General features: G+C 45.2%; 1 protein-coding gene across 1 annotated transcript; it reads right to left on the reverse strand.

Moving 5' to 3' along the window:
* Positions 1 to 55: 55 nt before the first annotated feature.
* tectb (tectorin beta) lies at positions 56 to 3,255 on the reverse strand (the record flags this gene model as incomplete). Its single annotated transcript, XM_080021224.1, has 9 exons — positions 56 to 69; positions 261 to 339; positions 627 to 789; positions 894 to 977; positions 1,094 to 1,197; positions 1,818 to 1,890; positions 2,004 to 2,155; positions 2,890 to 3,080; positions 3,189 to 3,255. The coding sequence occupies 9 exons, from the start codon at positions 3,253 to 3,255 to the stop codon at positions 56 to 58; spliced, it is 927 nt and encodes a 308-aa protein (XP_079877350.1).
* Positions 3,256 to 17,146: the final 13,891 nt, after the last annotated feature.

Genomic DNA, 17,146 nt, shown 5'->3' on the forward strand with positions numbered 1-17,146 from the left:
ATTCCATAGCAACCGTTGCCTGAAAAACATTTTGTTGCAGAGATTGATTTACCTGTCACGTGTGCATTGCTAGAGGACCGGGAAGCTGTAGGGGAGACCAATAAATTAAGATAGAATCGTACGGTCTAAGGCAATTTGATTTGATCAATTGAAAGTATCAATTGGTGTAAACACCAATTAGAGGTGCCTTTTAATTTGGAAAAACAAACCAACCAAACAAGCAGTGGTACCTTTTTAATTACAAAAAAACCAAGCAGTACCTTTAATTTGAAACTCTGCACTGAGGACGCCACCACTTGGTTCTGCTTCAGACGTAAGGCTTCTTGCAGAGCAGGGGCCCTGTCAAAAAAAAAAAGGTTCCTATTCCTTTCCATTCCTATAACTAAATCCATATTTTAAAATTTGCTTTTAATGTCTAATCGTATTTACAGAAATACTAAAAATAAAGAATTTATGAAAACCCTAATTACCAGCAAAAAATATTCTATTATGTTTTCTTTTTCTGTATCACTATTACTATAAGTATTAGTATGTCTCCCAGATATACACCAGCGGACAATTCTATCAATGACACCCGTGACGGTCGCGGAATCTGATTATGATATTAATGGAGATGTTATACTTACTGGCTGACAGACGAGCCTTTCCCCGTCACAAACCTGGACCTCGCAGTGCAGCCAGACGGTCGACACCTTCTCTAGCCGCTGAAAACGGAAGGAGTTAAACTTGAACATGGACCGGGTGTCTTTGGCGTTGTCGAATATGATGACGGTGTTATCAGACGAGCAGCTGCGGGGAAAAGACGAGGTTGACGTTCGGACAATTCTTCCCACAAAACCGGTCCAAAAAACCCCCCCCCCAAAAAAATATTCCGATTCCGATGTTACAATTACCCGTTGATGATGAGAGTCCACCTCTTCCTGTCTGTGGAGTAGGGGGAGGGAGTGGCCCAGCAATTGCTTATCACCACCTTAAATCTTAAGAGGGGGACGACAAGGACTGATCAGGAAGTCAAATTCATAGATATTCATCCGAGTGCTTTTTGGTACGTAATTACATTGCATTGCATAAACGGCTCTGTGACCCTGTATACCTGTTACTCAAGCCTTTTGCTTCAATGCCGATAAAGACCTCAGACCCAATTTCCGATGTGTTGATCACATAGGGGGCGTCCTTGGCATATAGGAATTTGGAATTCTACAAAGAAAAATACAGATTTCATGAGAGTTGATCTCGTGCACGATCCAGTCATTCGCTTTTATTCTTGTGATATTGGCAACACTGACTATGGTGTACGAGAATCTTTTGACATTAAGGTGCGGTTTCACGGACACAGATCAGGCCTGATCTAAGGCTAAATCACACTTTCAGTCCGGACTAAATGAAACGGCCTTTCTCAGTCATGGCTTAAAATAGTCTCAGGCCTGCCCTGGTCCTGTTTTAAAAAAAAAATTGGATTTCCAGAAATAAGATTACTGAGCTAATGTACAGTAGGTGTGTGGGCCTCCAGGTCGCCCTTGACAGTGGAGAACATGCATTATCCATTTAAGACCAGCACCAGGACTAGACAGGAGGAGCTGACTAGCCATTCATGGTCTAGGACTTCCTCGTCTGGAACAAACTAATCCGAAGTTAAGCAACGTCTCAGAAAGACATTTTCAAAATTCTGGATTCATTTAAGTAGGATTCAGTTAGTCCTGATTTAGACTATACGCCGTCCGCGAAACCGCCCCCCCAAAATTACATTTTATCTTGCACATGACACAGACAGCACTCGGCATCCACCTCAGAAAGTGCGACGGCGAGCGGCTACTCACCGTGAACACGTTCATAGACAACTGCGATCTAAAAGTGCCTAAACTCCCGTTGTTGACATAAACTGTGGCCACTCTGGAAAAAGCAAAGGGGTTAGTAATACCACTGCAAGTCATTGGGTTAGAACGCACGCGTTCCCCAAATAGTGACGACCGTTTGCCCCCGTGCCCCGAACCGAGGCTATTTACCTCTGGCTGAAGACGGCGTTGTTGACCAGGTAGGCCGCGCGGTACGTGCAACTGAAGGTGTAGTTGACCGGCTGGTTCCTGACGGTCAGCGAGGTGTCGTTGGAGATGATGGAGTTATAGAACACGTACTTGGGGTCCTTGCCGGATAGGTACTGCGGAAAGCCAAGGGAAATCCCAAGAAGCCTTATTTTTGTTTGGGTTTTGTCTTAAAGGAGACATTTTCTATATTCTAAATACTAACACGGCAATATACAGACACTGTTACAGTTACACTGTTATAACACCATGGACACTAATAATTCAGTAAGTACATGGTAATAATACCCTACATATCCATACCAATAATTAATCCTGAGCATAGAATTGCACTTTGTATATTCTGTATATTCTTATGTATTTGGCTATTTCTGTTCTGTATTTCTGTATATTTGGCTATTTAACTGTATTTTATTTTATTCAGACTCAAGCTTTTTTTTTTTTTTTTAACAGCTATTTGCCCGTACAGAACGCACCTATCCTTACCATGACAAACTCCTTGTAAATGAAAATGTACTTGGTGGAATAAACTCATTCTTATCTGATTCTGATTTAAAAAAAAACAAAAAACGTCCAGTTTTACCTCAATCCCCACGGACAGACCTCTGAGAAGTACAGCACGTAAGGGAGTGCTGTACAGAAGAACTCCCCCATCAATACAACTATTTAAAAGAGTGGCGTGAATGAATAAATGAATAAAAAAAACAACATATGCTGTTAAGAGGCTATTCATTTATTTTACACCACAATATGAGAGACTTTGGCGGAAGCTATTGGGGACGGGCCCCGCAGGTTGGGAGACACATACGCCGGGTAGATTCATACGGTAACGAGCGTTTTTCTGTCTCACCACAGCTTGGGTGCCACAGTAGGAGTTGTTTTTGGGCGTCAGGTCGGGGATGATGAAGCGGTAGTAGCCCGGGGTGTTCAATCCGTTGTAGCACACGCCGCCCAGAGAGAGCTGACCGATCTCCCAGCCGTACGGACACTCCGGCACGTTGGCGATGATGGTGTTGGGGAAGCACGAGACCATCACGTAGTCTGACCAGGGGCACAGAGAAAATCGTTAAAAAGCAAAACAAACACAAAAAAAAAATCATCCCGAACCACACGTGGACGAGGATTCGTTATTAACGTGAGGTCAGTCACCCGCTTTTTGAGGAGGACACGCCCAGACCACCGGCAGCAGCATTAGAAGGGCGCCGACGTGAGCCATCTTTTTGGTTTGCTTGTTTGTTTGTTCGTTCAAAGCTGCGGAAGGATTCGAAGAAAGAAACCCTCACTCCAACCCCTTCAACCCCAAGAGGCTTGAGCGGACGGAGCATAGGTGGTGAGGTTCAACCCAAATTCAGACGTGTGCAGCTCGATCTGGTGTCAGAAGGTCGTCATGGCTCTCGTGCCAGCGACTTTGCGAGCGTCTTGACGACTTGCGCGGATATTTGTACCTTCGCAGGTAGCGGCCGATCGCCCCTCTCCTTTTTATGCCTTTTTTTTTTTTTTTTTTTTCCCCCTCGGCAGTATTAAAACGCCATTGTTAGGCACTTACAAAAGTCTCTCTGTGCAGTTCGGACATTGACATTCAAATGGACGGCGCCCCGAGGGAGAGTGGAGAGCCGTCCGGATAGGACGGGAGTAGGGGCGACTCTCCTTGCGTTTGTTATATCCACACAGAGAGGTCTGATTGCGGAGACGAAGCGTTTTCCCGGCTATACCTCGACGTCGTCCGGGACAAGACGCTCTACGCTCTTCCCGCGAGTCGTCGATCGCCAGCCGTGTCTGCTGAGTTTGGATTGATAGTAATGATAGTAATCTGTCCGCCCCAGAGAGCGAGAACGAATCAGACTTCCTTGTCCCCGTGGAGAACAGCGTTGACAAAGCTTAAATACTGCAAACAGGCGTGTATGAACCCCCGTAAAATGTGATACTAGCCCAGATAAGAGCACGCTCACACTACTAACCAGTGTTCCCGGGCAGAAACGATAGGGCCCTGTATTTCGCAGCATTCACTGCGATAGGGTTTCCCATGGCTGAAGCCTCGGGGCTATTAACTAGAGATCACTTTTGTCCGCTATGTGGATAGCCTTACATTTTTTTTGTACGAACCGTGTCCTCGTCGACCCTTTCCAGCGACGATCTCGGGCGTATTTTGGCCTATCCTTAAAGGATAGGTTCTAGGTTCTTTGGAGGGAAATGATTTAACCATCGGGTGGCCATTTAAAAGAAGAACTACTTTCCATTTCTATCTCCAAATTAGATTTTCTTTTCGACTCCACTCGTGGGTGTAAAAATAAGACACAACGCTAAAGGTATGTCTACAACCTACAACCCCGTCACAGGTTCCAAACGGAAGGCCTTGCAAGTGGACTCGGTGATATAACTGGCCGCTGTAAAGTGAGGAGGTTAGACTCTGGTGTCCTTCATACAACGGCTCAAGTCACTTAAATGAGCATTAGCACCTTAATGGACCGACGGGGGAGTTCTTGAGGGGCGATCCGGGGGGAAGATACACATCTGAGAGCGGGTCGAGGGACCGGTAGCAATTACAGCAACCAGCAACGCTGACAAAGAGGCGGGAGCAGCCGCGTAACTCCATCGTGTTATGTAATCATGGCTTGCGAGACAAGAAACGTGCATAACAGGTGCCAATAAGGGTGAAAGGATGCATTTGTATGTGTGTGTGTTTGTGTGTGTCTGTGTGTGTGTGTGTGTGTGTGCGTGTGTGCGTGAGTGTGTGTGTCTGTGTGTCTACGTCTCCCTGCTCTTTTCCCGATTCAGTAAACAAGAAGTGTTGACTCTGCACAAATTGAAACAAAGGAAAAGCAACTTTAAAAAAAACCCAAAAACAAAGTATTGGTTTTATTCCACAGTTGAATTTACACTCCGGGATGTGTGGTACACGTGTCTTTTCGCTTCTCAGTATGTCTCCACAAGAGAGCAGCAAAGCCTTTCCTCGTCGCCTCCTCTTCTGAGACTTTTATGGACTATCAATTGTTTAATGAAATTTCATTAAAAGGTAATAATGGTAAAAAATAAAAAAATAATAATAAAGAAATCAACCTTTACACGAAAAAAACAACAACTTTTCATCCTACAAGGTGAATAGGTAAACAGATTAAGTGACATTTAAAAAATGGTAACACAGGAAGAAAGCTCTATAACACACAGTAACATTGCTAGTGCTTTAGTCATAATATACAAAACGGTGTGATCTAGTCTTACAATAATACTATGTAAACGTACGTAATAATGTATCGATGAAGCCTATTTGGGAACACAGTCATCCACAAGATATTTACACTTAAACAACATATTTACACAATAAATATTTTACAGGGCTGGCATCAGGGTTTGGGCGCTTGGCAGGTCCAATCTGTGGGTTCAGGCTGGGAAACAAAATCTCTCCTGAAAGGAAAGGAAAGCAAAGCAAAGTCTAAATCATGCTATAAACAATCAAATTGAAAAAAGTATTACATCTTGTGACGCGTTGGGACCACATATATCTGCACATATATACAGAATTATAGTCAAATAACTATTTTATATATATATATATATATATAAATATTTGGTCATTTGGTTGTAGGGCAAATAACATGGCCAGGATTCTTATCTCTTACTTAACGTGGCCAATTAACGTGCATCATTGTGTTCCCGCTCGAATGAATGCAAAAAAAAAGCAACTGCAACAGCTGCACATTTCCCAGGCATGACAATGGCGGACATGTCAACAGCACTTACTCCCTCCATTGGGGGGCGCTGTTTCCGCGGCACAGCAGTCCCTCGTCACACGGGCAGATCTGGTTGATGCTGAAGGCCAGACCTCCGTCGGGGACGTAGCAGCTCTCCCCGCGTGTCAAACGCCGCTTGCACACCTGCTCGCCGTGGTGGCGGGCGCAGCACATGGACGCCCCACAGTCCCTGTCCACCTTACAGCGGGCGCCTGGAGGAGGGAGGCCCGCCATTACACCTCGAGCTAGAGCTCCCCCCCCGACATCGTTCCACTTAATTCTTTGTAAAATGGCATGAATCGCCTACAGAATGTGATCGTTTGGAGGTTTAAGTCACGCAGACAGCATCCCACACCAAATCAATAGGCAATTATAATGAAGTAACGGAAGAAAAAGCCGAGAAGAAACTGGCTCTATGCAATAAAACTGTAAAAGTATTAAAAAAATAGAAACATTTGTAACATACAATAATATAATAATATATATAATACAATACTATAATAGACCTAGAAATGTAAAAATATCGAAATTTGGCAAAATTAACCAAGCAATTAACAATTAAGAAAAAAGAAAAACAATAGGAAATTGTGCAAGTTGGCATACACACATATATAAATATAAAGTATGTTTTGTTTACATGGATTGGGGTCAGTTTTGATTGAATTTGTAAATAATTCCTGTAAAAGGATCCCTTGAAACTACAAAAATATAGATATTTGCCTTCCAATAGAGGTGGTAGTAGCACCGGTCGTGGTAAGCAGGCGGGTTTTTTTCTGCAGGAGTGGCAGAATCGTACCGATCACAAACAACCAGAATGTGACCATCTCCATTCCCTTACCCTCTTGTCCGGTGGGGATGCTGCGGTGGCACTTCCCGAACATGCAGCTGAGCCCGCGTACGCACTGGGCGTCCCTGCGGCAGTAGTAGCCCTCGCCCCGGAGCGGAACGCACAGGCCGAAGTGCCGGTCGCAGGAGAAGCCCCGGCCGCATGCCCTGTCGTGGTCGCACGCGCCCTGGAAATAAAAACAAGGGAAAGAGATTTTAAAGAAACGGTGGTATCCATTAGAACTTTTGATGGTTGTTTTGATGTTTTTGTCCAAGAATACTTGAAATCCGTGCGATCATCTCAGCCAAAGTACATTTGTCGGTCGGTCTTACCGTGTTTCCTTTGCCCACAGGGGCACTGTCCCTTTGCGCCATGGGTCCGTCCTTTGGAGGGCTGTGGGGCATGTTCAGCATCCAGGCCCAGATGCGCGCCTCCGCCCAGGAGACGCACAGACAGAGGCCCATGAGCCGCAGTGCTGCCCCGATCATCCTCACAAGAAAGGAAAAAGCAGCGGAAGTTGGAGAACTTTGGAGAGTCTTTTCAAAGTCCTTCGCAGCCTGGAGTGTACAGCGTTGTGGGGTCCCTAAAATTGCGGCTCCTCCACTGTGCTTTTGTAGGCCAGGGGGGCTTTCACCTCCCCCTTGTTTGTCTAAGCAATAGGGGTAGGAGGAGACAATTAGTTGTTAATGGATTAACTAAATTGCCCCGGTCGCCCCCCACCAGCAGTGAATAGCGGCAAAGTGACCAGCCGGGGAGAAGGTGAAAGGAACCGGGGATGGGATGACGGGGTACTGGGTGGGACTGGGTGGGACTGGGAGGGGACTGGGGGGGGGGGGGGGTTAACTGACATGACGGCTTGACAACTCCAACACAATGGGGGCCGGGACAGGCGCTGCCGTGGGTTTATCTCCTCTAGACAAACAAGGTGATCGCCCCATTACCCCCGGACCCTCACCCCACCTTTAGGGCCCCACACTGAGAGCAAATTTGCACAAGTGCACTCTCTAGGTGACCCCGTGATCTCATTAAGCGTAATTATCATCAGCGATTAGCTCTTCTGGGGGCGGGGGGGGGGGACAGGTGCAAAACAACAGGGGGAAAACAAACGGCTCCATCTCTATGTATTTCTTTTATTATTATCATTATTATCACTATTATAGTCTGACGTTCTGTCTCAGCGCAGTTTGGTCACACCGAGAAGGAAAGTCGATCCTCGGAAATCTTGCAGATGATAAACACTTGCTAATAAACGAATGACAATTTAAAAAGAATGACTGCAAAGAAACACGTAAATGAAAACTCTCAGGTGACGTGAGTGATTGTGTGTTTTTGGCCTCTTGATACTAAACTTAACACCACAGTTTTGTCTGCACAGCGACACGATCAACAAGTTGCGAGGTTCTAATGCAATACATTTAACCACATTATACCTCTAGACTTTCCCGTTTTGTCACAGCCGACCAAAGAGGAATTGATATTTGCACATTTCTTCCCCCCGACCATTTGCGACCGTTCAAACTCGGAGGGTGCCGTTCTTGTCACGGACGAGAGCAACGGAGCTTTTGCCCAAAGAAACAGCCATGAGACTATAGAGAATCGCTCACACAGTTAAACTGCTGTTAGTCGCTATAATTCTTTGCATTGTAAGCTTTTCTTTCGGACAAAGAAGGTGTGGTTCTCCGTGCACCTTCTTCTCATTTGCCGAGACGAGCGCGTGCGCTCCTAAAAACCCTACGCATTTTGAGCTGAAGATACCGTATTTCAGCTTTGCGGGTTGACGCAGATGTCTGTGCATCATCAATTCTCTTGAATGGATTGGGGCCGATGAAGTTGTTGATTCTAAATTCTCCACCTCTCGTACCCCCCCCCCCCCGCGCGCGCCTTTTCCGTGAAAACTGGGCCCGAGTTGGGGCTGTCTGCCCCTAAATGGATAACATCAGCGGTCCCAGTGTTTACCTTGCAGCTTTCACCCAAAGTCTCCCCAAACATTGTCTCATTAGGCTGGGACCACACGCCCCCCCTGGGGGAAAGCATTATAACAAGCCCCCCAACCCCCGGCCCCTTGTCTCGTCCAGGCATCAGTTACGTGTCCTTATCAATTAATGAGGATCACACTGGAGATATCCCTCAGCTGATATAAGGGATATATCTGCGTTACACCTTTTCACTTCGATTAAAATGCCTCACTAATTGCGTCCATTTGCATTTCTAGTGGAGCAGACAGTCTGCATAGATGGGTGGTGTAGATATCATAGTGTCTGCTTCTATCCCAGCGGGTTGAGTCTTTATCAACAGATGTAGACAAATGATGCAATTAGCGGTCAATTATTCAGCACAATGGCAGTGACTCTGGCCCATTGGCGATGTGTAAATGTGTCAGACATACAGTTAAGCTCTGGTTCGGGGTGATGCGTTCGTGAGTTGGCAAATGTGAATGAAAATAAGGAAACTCGGAAATTCCAAAAGCCCAGTTCAAATGGAACGTACCATTAGCCTACAGTCAGTCCAAGTTACAGTACGGCAGCATATTCACAATGGCTGGTGTAGAAAATGCAGGGATACATTGTCAAGTATTGACTGTTTTATCCTTTTAATTTGTTGGGCTGTGGCATTGGCAACATACATAGAGTTAATCTAATCCCAAGTACGTCACCAGAAACTCATAGAGGGTCAAACATGGTCAAAATGTTGAACCTTAATTCAACTTTTAGCATCTTGCCCTTCCTATATGAGGCGGTTGTTGCTGCTGCTTTTATTCCCATTTTAATTTAATTTTTTCTCTCCTGCCGCTTTGCGAGACGCCCCCACACGGGGCCCCTCACAATAGAATTACAAGTCAAAACTACGTCTGCCACTCCCCGCTTTCCTCTCGAGTCCCTCCAAACCTGCAACCCCTTCCCTCGCCCTGTCTTATTTACTCGGGGCCAACACAGATAACTGTCTCCAAACGTTCCCCTAACGTGTCCCCACGGTGGTAATGACTCTGCTAATGACATTCAGGATGAATTGGCACAATCCCCGCAAATTAGGGACTAACAGACACAACGGGGGCTGGGTGACGTTGTCCATTGTCGGGGGCCTCGTACCCCCGGCCCCCCCCCGGGAGGGACCCGAAAGAGGGGGGTGGGTGAATCCAACACCTCCCAGCGCCATGGAATATTCGAGTCAGGCGCTGGCTGATCTCAATGACTGAATGTGTATTGAGGGCGGTGGAGAACAACGGAACAATGGATTTTTTGGTTAAAAATGTTTTACTTTTGCTTTGAAAATCGGAAAATGTGATTACAGACAAAAGGTTGCAAGGTTTCCTCCATTGAACGCAATTAAAGCACTAAGAGAAAAAAAAAATAATGATGATAATAATAATAATAAAATGAATAATAATAAAATAAATAAATAAATAAATAAATAAATAAATAAATAAATAAATAATAATAATAATAATAATAATAATAATAATAAATAAAAAATTCAAAATAAAATAAAATAAAATACATGAAATTACATTAAACCCCAATCTAGCTCCCGACGATCTTTCTATAAAACTCGGCTATCAATAAAGCCCCTTTCACATAGATTGAAAGCTGTAAATCCACTGGCAATGTTCCATACTGGTGTAACGTGTGAACACGAACCAGTGACGATGTTCCGTGAAAGTCATTCCGTAATTTGCATCGTATGTGTGTGAGAGAAAGCAATAACTTTGCCGGGACAAACAAGTAAATTAGTGGTGGAGGTGAATCCCAATACAGTATCGGCAAAGCACAGTAGTGGGTTTTTACGAATATTTATTTTGTACAAATATTTTAAAAATGATCTGTTTTCCAGGAGAAGAAAAAAATCATTCGAAAAATGGCGAGTTCGATCTGAACCGTGCAAAGACAAGAAACTGTCACAACACATCCAGTCAGAGACAGGTCATTATATTCTTAAATTGCAATATTTTTCTTCTTAAAAATGACCACTAGACGTATCTTTAACAGTTAGGGGTGCGGTGCGAGGACATCGGGGACAAGCGCTTCGCTCGCCCGCCGGCTGCACTGCAGCGTGGCGCTGCAGAGGGAAGGAGTGGACAGGGAGAGGGAGAACATGCGGAGTACGTTCCTTCTCCGGGACGCAGAGAGTGGAGGACAGGTTGAAAATGACCACGCTCATTTCATAACATTGGGTTAGGGTTATTGTGTCCGGGGGGCTCTGTCCCCGCTCTTTCAGGGGAAGGAGCCGAGTCCGTCTGGGAGGGTCGGGGGGGGGGCGCGAGGAGGTGGAAACCGAAGTGCCGGTCTCTGAGAGCAGGGAAAAAAAACAAAAAAACGGTTCAGATTGTACGTCCTGGAGCCACCTTCAAAGTAAGAGGTCTCTTAAAATCCAAGGTGACTTAATTTGCTCGCTGGGGCAGATGTTGCTGGGGCGAACTAGATGCCAGATGTTCATTGTCAGTCTGTGTGTTTATTTATTGCGGACGGGAGACTAGAGAGGGTGAGCGCGGCTGGATGTTACCATAACAAAAAGGCTGTTACCTAATTTTCTGCTTACAGCGACTGAAAGAGAACAATTGGGAATAATCAAAAGACAGTATATTTTGTCATAATATTTCCCTTGTTTTTATGAGTCGTCCTCAAGTAAATGTCAAATATTGTTGCCAATGGAACGGAACAGCTTCTCCTACAGTGCTGGCGGACAGAAACTCTCCAGTCTGCCTCACAACAAGACAATCAATCTCAACCCGGTCAGATATTCTTTCAAAGATAATAACTATAAGCATTTTTTTTAATGATTTGTTGGGATGGATAAACATTTCTTACAGTGTAAAGTACATTAAAGAATAAGGGGAATTAGACACTGTGGCGGTGTAACATAACAAGAGTAATGAAATGGTCTTCCAAGGTCATAAATTCCAAGGCAGATGACTTGTCAGCACATCTTAGTATATTGGTCTGTATCGGTATTGCCTCGGCAATTCAAGCCTCGACCTTCGTTGACACATTTCGGAGAACGAGGCCAAGTGCAATAAAAGGGAATAAAAATAAAATAACAATAATGTCCAAGCACATTTAGTGCGCTGGGTGTACACTGATCTCATCTTTAAATAAGCGTGTTGGACCGATACCATACCCATCCGTCTTTCGTATAGGTCACAGATGTTCAGGCTGAGGTTTAAATAATGTTGTCTGTAAGCTGTTTCCAATTGGAACAAGGGCAAATGAGTGTGATTTCGGCGGTAATGGGAAACAGCCGCATGTTCCCGCGGCACCAAGTCGAAGTGAGAGCGGGTTGGAGAAACATCTAGAGCAAGGGTCACTCCTGGACGATGTTTATTCGTCAAGGCCTCGGGCCGATTAAGCGCCCATCAGTGTGTGCATCCGTCATATTTTCATCGGAGGATATTCTAGGAAGACCGTTACCATTAGTGTGTTTGATTGCTTTAACTGAAAATAATACAGTATATGATTAAGATCTCTACTACTGTATAATGAAGTCTCGGGACCTACAAGACTTGAAAAATGGTTCAGGGTGACGTACGGGGACACACTGAAGAGCCTGTTTACTGCGTGAGACGATGGTGAGATGGTGGTTTAAAGGGGTTTATACCCTGTATACTTTAACTTTAACTAATACTGTAGCTAGTCAGCGTATAAAAGCTTCTCATCGAACATTTGTCCGACAAATTTCCTCAAGGAGAGCACTCACAAAGCAATGTAAAGCACCAGGTAGTAGCCACTTTGTGGGTGTACAGTACAAAGTGACCAGGTGTAACGACTTAAAAAATGTCTTAACCCATAGTTAGTTGGTTAACCTTTGTACTCTAGAAAGATGGAGGTTAACATGTCAGTTGCTGACTTTTGCTTCCTTGACTTCCATATGGCTACCAATTGATGAGAGCAAATAGTTTGGGCAGGTTTGCACTTCACTTCCAGAGCAATGGCAAAAGATTCAACACACTCCGACGATAAAATGAAGTTGTGTGTGCATAGATGTGTCCATAAGTGCTCATCACATCATCTTTTGAGTGGACACTTTTGAGGTGTATCTCTTTCTTCCTGTTTTTTGCTGCTGGTCGACTTTCCCTCCAGTGACGAACAAAGTTTTATCTCGTTGTGGCGGACCAGGGGGCGCGGCGCGGTTGAGCCGCGGACGCAGACGGCTGCCCCGAGTCGGCCGATCCGGGGCAGCGAGCTTTCTTAATATTTGTCTGCCTTGCAGAGGGGATCGGCGCACGGGCTCGTCAGCCGACCCAGGAAACCAGACTGGAGCACTATCCCTCCTGCGCCCCACGCATTATTCTTTATAATTTATTCTTTTGGCCAGCTGGGTTTTTTGTTCAGTTTTTATAATATAAACTCTCGCCATGTCTGACTCCGTCTCCCTCCCTTAACCCTTACCTGTGGACAGAGACTCCCGCACTTATCTTATCTTATATACATATATAGCACAAATTGATGACTAGCAATTAGGGATGAAACGTTTGGCTCTTTTTGGAGATTTGGCTCTTCACGAGTGACTCAGTGAAAAGATTTGTTCCAATTTTCCGTCTGTCGTCGGACTTGTGAATGGAATTCTACCAAGAATCATTTAATTCTGTCTAAATTATTTATTTAGGAAGAATGCAAAGTGTAAATCGCAATGAGGAGTTTCCTTTGTGTCCACCAATAGACAGTGTGACCATCTATTCTAAGTGCTTATATTTATGAATTACAGTAAAATATATTACATACATACATTTTAAATGCTGTTGAGGGGAAGTATTGCCCACTCTCTTCTTTCCTTTTCTTTTTTAACCTGTGCTGTCAGCATGCTGGGCATACAACACAGAGTATTTGCGCCATGGCATCCAGGACAGAGTTAGTCTGCAAGTGGAGTTCAACTTCTCAACCTGCAATGCCACTCTTTACTCATTCTTAAATCATCAAGAACTGCTGCAATAACTCTGTCCTGTGGACGACCTGTAGGACGACAAGAGCACAGTTTTTTGTTAGGCTGAACCACCACCAACCCCCCTCTTTGATTAACTATTTTACCATGTTTGGGTCTATGAACAACTGATGACTACTCCAAGAGAGGGAGAATCACCACTGGTGAGAAAAATAAACAGAGAAACAAACAACAACATGTACATGGAAAGACATTGTAGTTTCTTGATGAATTTGATGTGTTGAAGAAGGAAGGAGTGAGTGACCACAGCATCAGACCAGACTTGCCTAGGACGTCCGGGAGAGAACCGAGCCGGATGGATTCTCTGTCGAATGTCACTTGGGCATGTTCTTTTATGCCTGCCCACAGACAACATTTACCATTTGGTTCCCCTACATAGGTCACAGGTCACATTTCACCTCCCTTATCACCGGGACCCCTGGTGATGTGCTCTCTCTCTCTCGGGACCCCTGGCACCGTCTCTTAGTAATTATCTTATACGAGGGGGCTGTCTTGGGACGCCACACATTCCAAGACACCTCATAATCAACATAGAAATGTCATGAATGTTAATGAAGTCCAGGAAAACTGCAACAGCAATTGGGCACTTGGCCTCTTCCTGTCATAGTTATGGCAGTAAATCAGGGAGGAAAGGAGAGGGATGTAACCAGGAGGGTGCTGGGGGTGTGTTCAAAACAGGTGTGTGTGCGCGCGCGTGTGCGTGTGTGTGTGTGTGTGTGTGTGTGTGTGTGTGTGTGTGTGTGCCAGCATGTGATGTGTCCACCGGTGAGTGTACGTCCCAATTGGTTCTGGTGTGAGGTCGTAATTATATCGCAGCGCCTCCAAGCAGCGGAAGGGCTGTGTTTTCCTTATTGATTGGGTAAGGAATGGTAGATCAGATAGTGATAACTCCTGACATTGTGTTTGTTCAATGTCTCGCCTGCCATGGCCCATTTGGCCAATCTTTGTTTATCTGTTGTGTTGCTCGTTTAATTATCGGTTTCTTGTATTTCCAATAGAATTCCCTGATTATTGAGTCGAGAGTATGAAACCAATTTACTGTTGGTTGGACTGGGGTCATTGAAAATACAGTGTATAGTTTATTTCTGGAAGTATATTTATTTTCACTGCTGCTCTCCTACCAATGAGCAAGATGGGTAGCTTGATCCATGGACTGAGGTCTCCTACAATGGATTCGAGCAGTGGAGTAAAGTTAAGGCTGCCATGTTGCGCTGCCATTGGGAGGGGTATTCAGGTTGTTTGCGATCTGCAAACCCAGCGCGAGATGCCACCAAACTCTACACACTGCACCTTTAAAACCCAAAACAATTTTACTGTCTTATTGGGCCTATTAAAATAACTCTCTTCCAGCTCCTTCCAGTCTTTGTGTGCGTGCGTGCGTGCGTGTCATTGGGCATGCGTGGGCATGGGCGTGTCTGTGGTTCTGTCTATAAAAACACTAAGGTGACAAACATTACGTAAGTTTACGAGAAATCCTATGATCGCAAACGTGTTCGGGGTTACATTCTACTCCGTCATTTAACACACTGTTGAGGATGCAGAGAAGTTTGAAGTTTGGGTGTTTTTTGGAGGCCTTTTTGAGGGTTCTTTTTTTTTTCCCCCCCGAGCTCGCAGCTGCGGTGCGGACGTGTGAAGGAAAGTGATCGATAACTCCGTCGGGGTGAGAGGTCGCAGCAGTTGCATTCCGTCACACGAAAAAACAAAACCTAAAAAAAAACAAAAAAACGAACGATGCTGCCCACAGCCTTCCGGGCAGAGGAACGAGTCTGCTTCTTATTATAAATGGAAGAGAGAAGTATGCGTGACAAAAAAAAAATAAAACTACAGACAGAGGGCATGACCGGTGGCGAGACAAGGTACGATGGGTAAAATCGGTCGACTCCTCGAAAGTTTCTTCACTGTATCATTTTACACCGTACATTTTACATTTTACATTTTACATTTTTCGGTTAGTTATGAAAATATTGAAATAGTTACGTGCGCACTCACTCAAGCCTGCAGAGCGGGAAACAAACATATTAATAATCTGTTAGGCAATTTACTCGTTTAAAAATCTTTTTTTTGCTGATCTTATCCCAAGAAAAGGGTTCTCAGCGACGTAATGCATGGGAGGATCAGGGTTGTGTTCCTGAGTGGGATGCATATTTACAACAAACCGGTTATACGTATGGATTCATTTGCTTTGAAGGACTTAGCGGTGTTAAGGCATGAGAACAACTCTTTATTTTGCCGGGGGATGGCACCGCACCCGAGCTGACCGCTGCAAACCGGGCGTGGTTGCCAGTTCCTCTCAGTCACGGGTCGACGTTGCCAAGCAAAACCAGGCTCAGTGTCACATGACCTTAGTCTTAGCGCAAACAGAAATGTTTCCCCCTCGCTTGATATTTTCATAACGCCGTTACTGGGGGGAAAGCCCCGCGCGTGTTTTATGCATTTTGGTCGATATCTCGGGGTTCCTGACACATAACTTTACTGCCGCGATGGCTCCGCCAGGTGCTTTCCTACCGACCAGGCCTGATATTCATTCTGGTCTATTGGCAACAACTCGTGATTTTTTTTCTTTTTTACCCTAGAGTTGTGTAACATGTTTTCCTGCAGGGATGTCAATGAATCTATCTATCTGTCTGTCTATCTATCTGTCTGTCTGTCTGTCTGTCTATCTATCTATCTATCCAAGCGTAAGTAGAACACACTTAAATACATGTGCGGACATTTCACTGAATCTGGACCAGAATATCGAAGGGTTTCTATTTTATCGCTCTCAGCAGCTGTGCGTGATTTCGTTTTGGGCAGGGCGCGTGCCACTTCATTTTAGCAGCGCGGCATCGCACAAACGCAGCTTGACGCCCCTCTCCCGTCGGGTCTACATGGAAGCCGGCTAATCCTGGAGAAATAAATAAAGGAAGGAAGCCAGGACCCGATACACAAAGCAAATTGTTGCTGTGCCTGGTCACTAAGACTGTCAGTCACACGTTCACATATCGTTTTAAGCAATATTGTCACTCTAAATGGAGTATATTGCCATACCATGTCCATAGCAAAATTAATCGTAACATTTATCTCTCGCTTATACTACTGTGGTCGCAAAGACCAGTGTTTTTCAACCACACTCGCTTGCCGAATTGAAAGCCCACTCCAAAAATAAAAAGAACAATGGAAATTAGCTCTGGTGTTGCAATATCAAAATTGCAAGGTTCCGGGCCAAAACCGCAGCTCTGTGTTCATCAGAACCAGCTCAAGTTCCGCGCCCAAAGCGAGAACCGTGCGTCGTGGCGAAAGGTTTGACTCTTTTTCAGATTCGGTTCTGGACGGGTCCTCGGCCACAAGAGTCGCTGGGTTTACCGACCCGCCGTCCGTCGCGCTCCGTCGTCTCTGAGCCGCGGAGGGCATTCTCACGGGAGTCGTTCCCATTTTTCGGAAACGATTTATGTTAGGAGGAACGGAAAGGGCGAAGCGGCCGCAGTCGAAAGACGAATCGCGACAAACGCCCGGGTGGTTCGTTTTCAGCTCGCGAGTCGAAGGCTCGCCCTTTCGGCCGAGGGGCTCCGGACTCGGGAGTCGTTCGAAAGATTTGCTCGCGACGAATCGACCAATCGCTTGCGAGTCTTGCATCACTAGTAGCA

Source organism: Zeus faber (genome assembly GCF_960531495.2).
Source record: "Zeus faber genome assembly, chromosome: 20".
Lineage (NCBI taxonomy): Eukaryota > Metazoa > Chordata > Actinopteri > Zeiformes > Zeidae > Zeus > Zeus faber.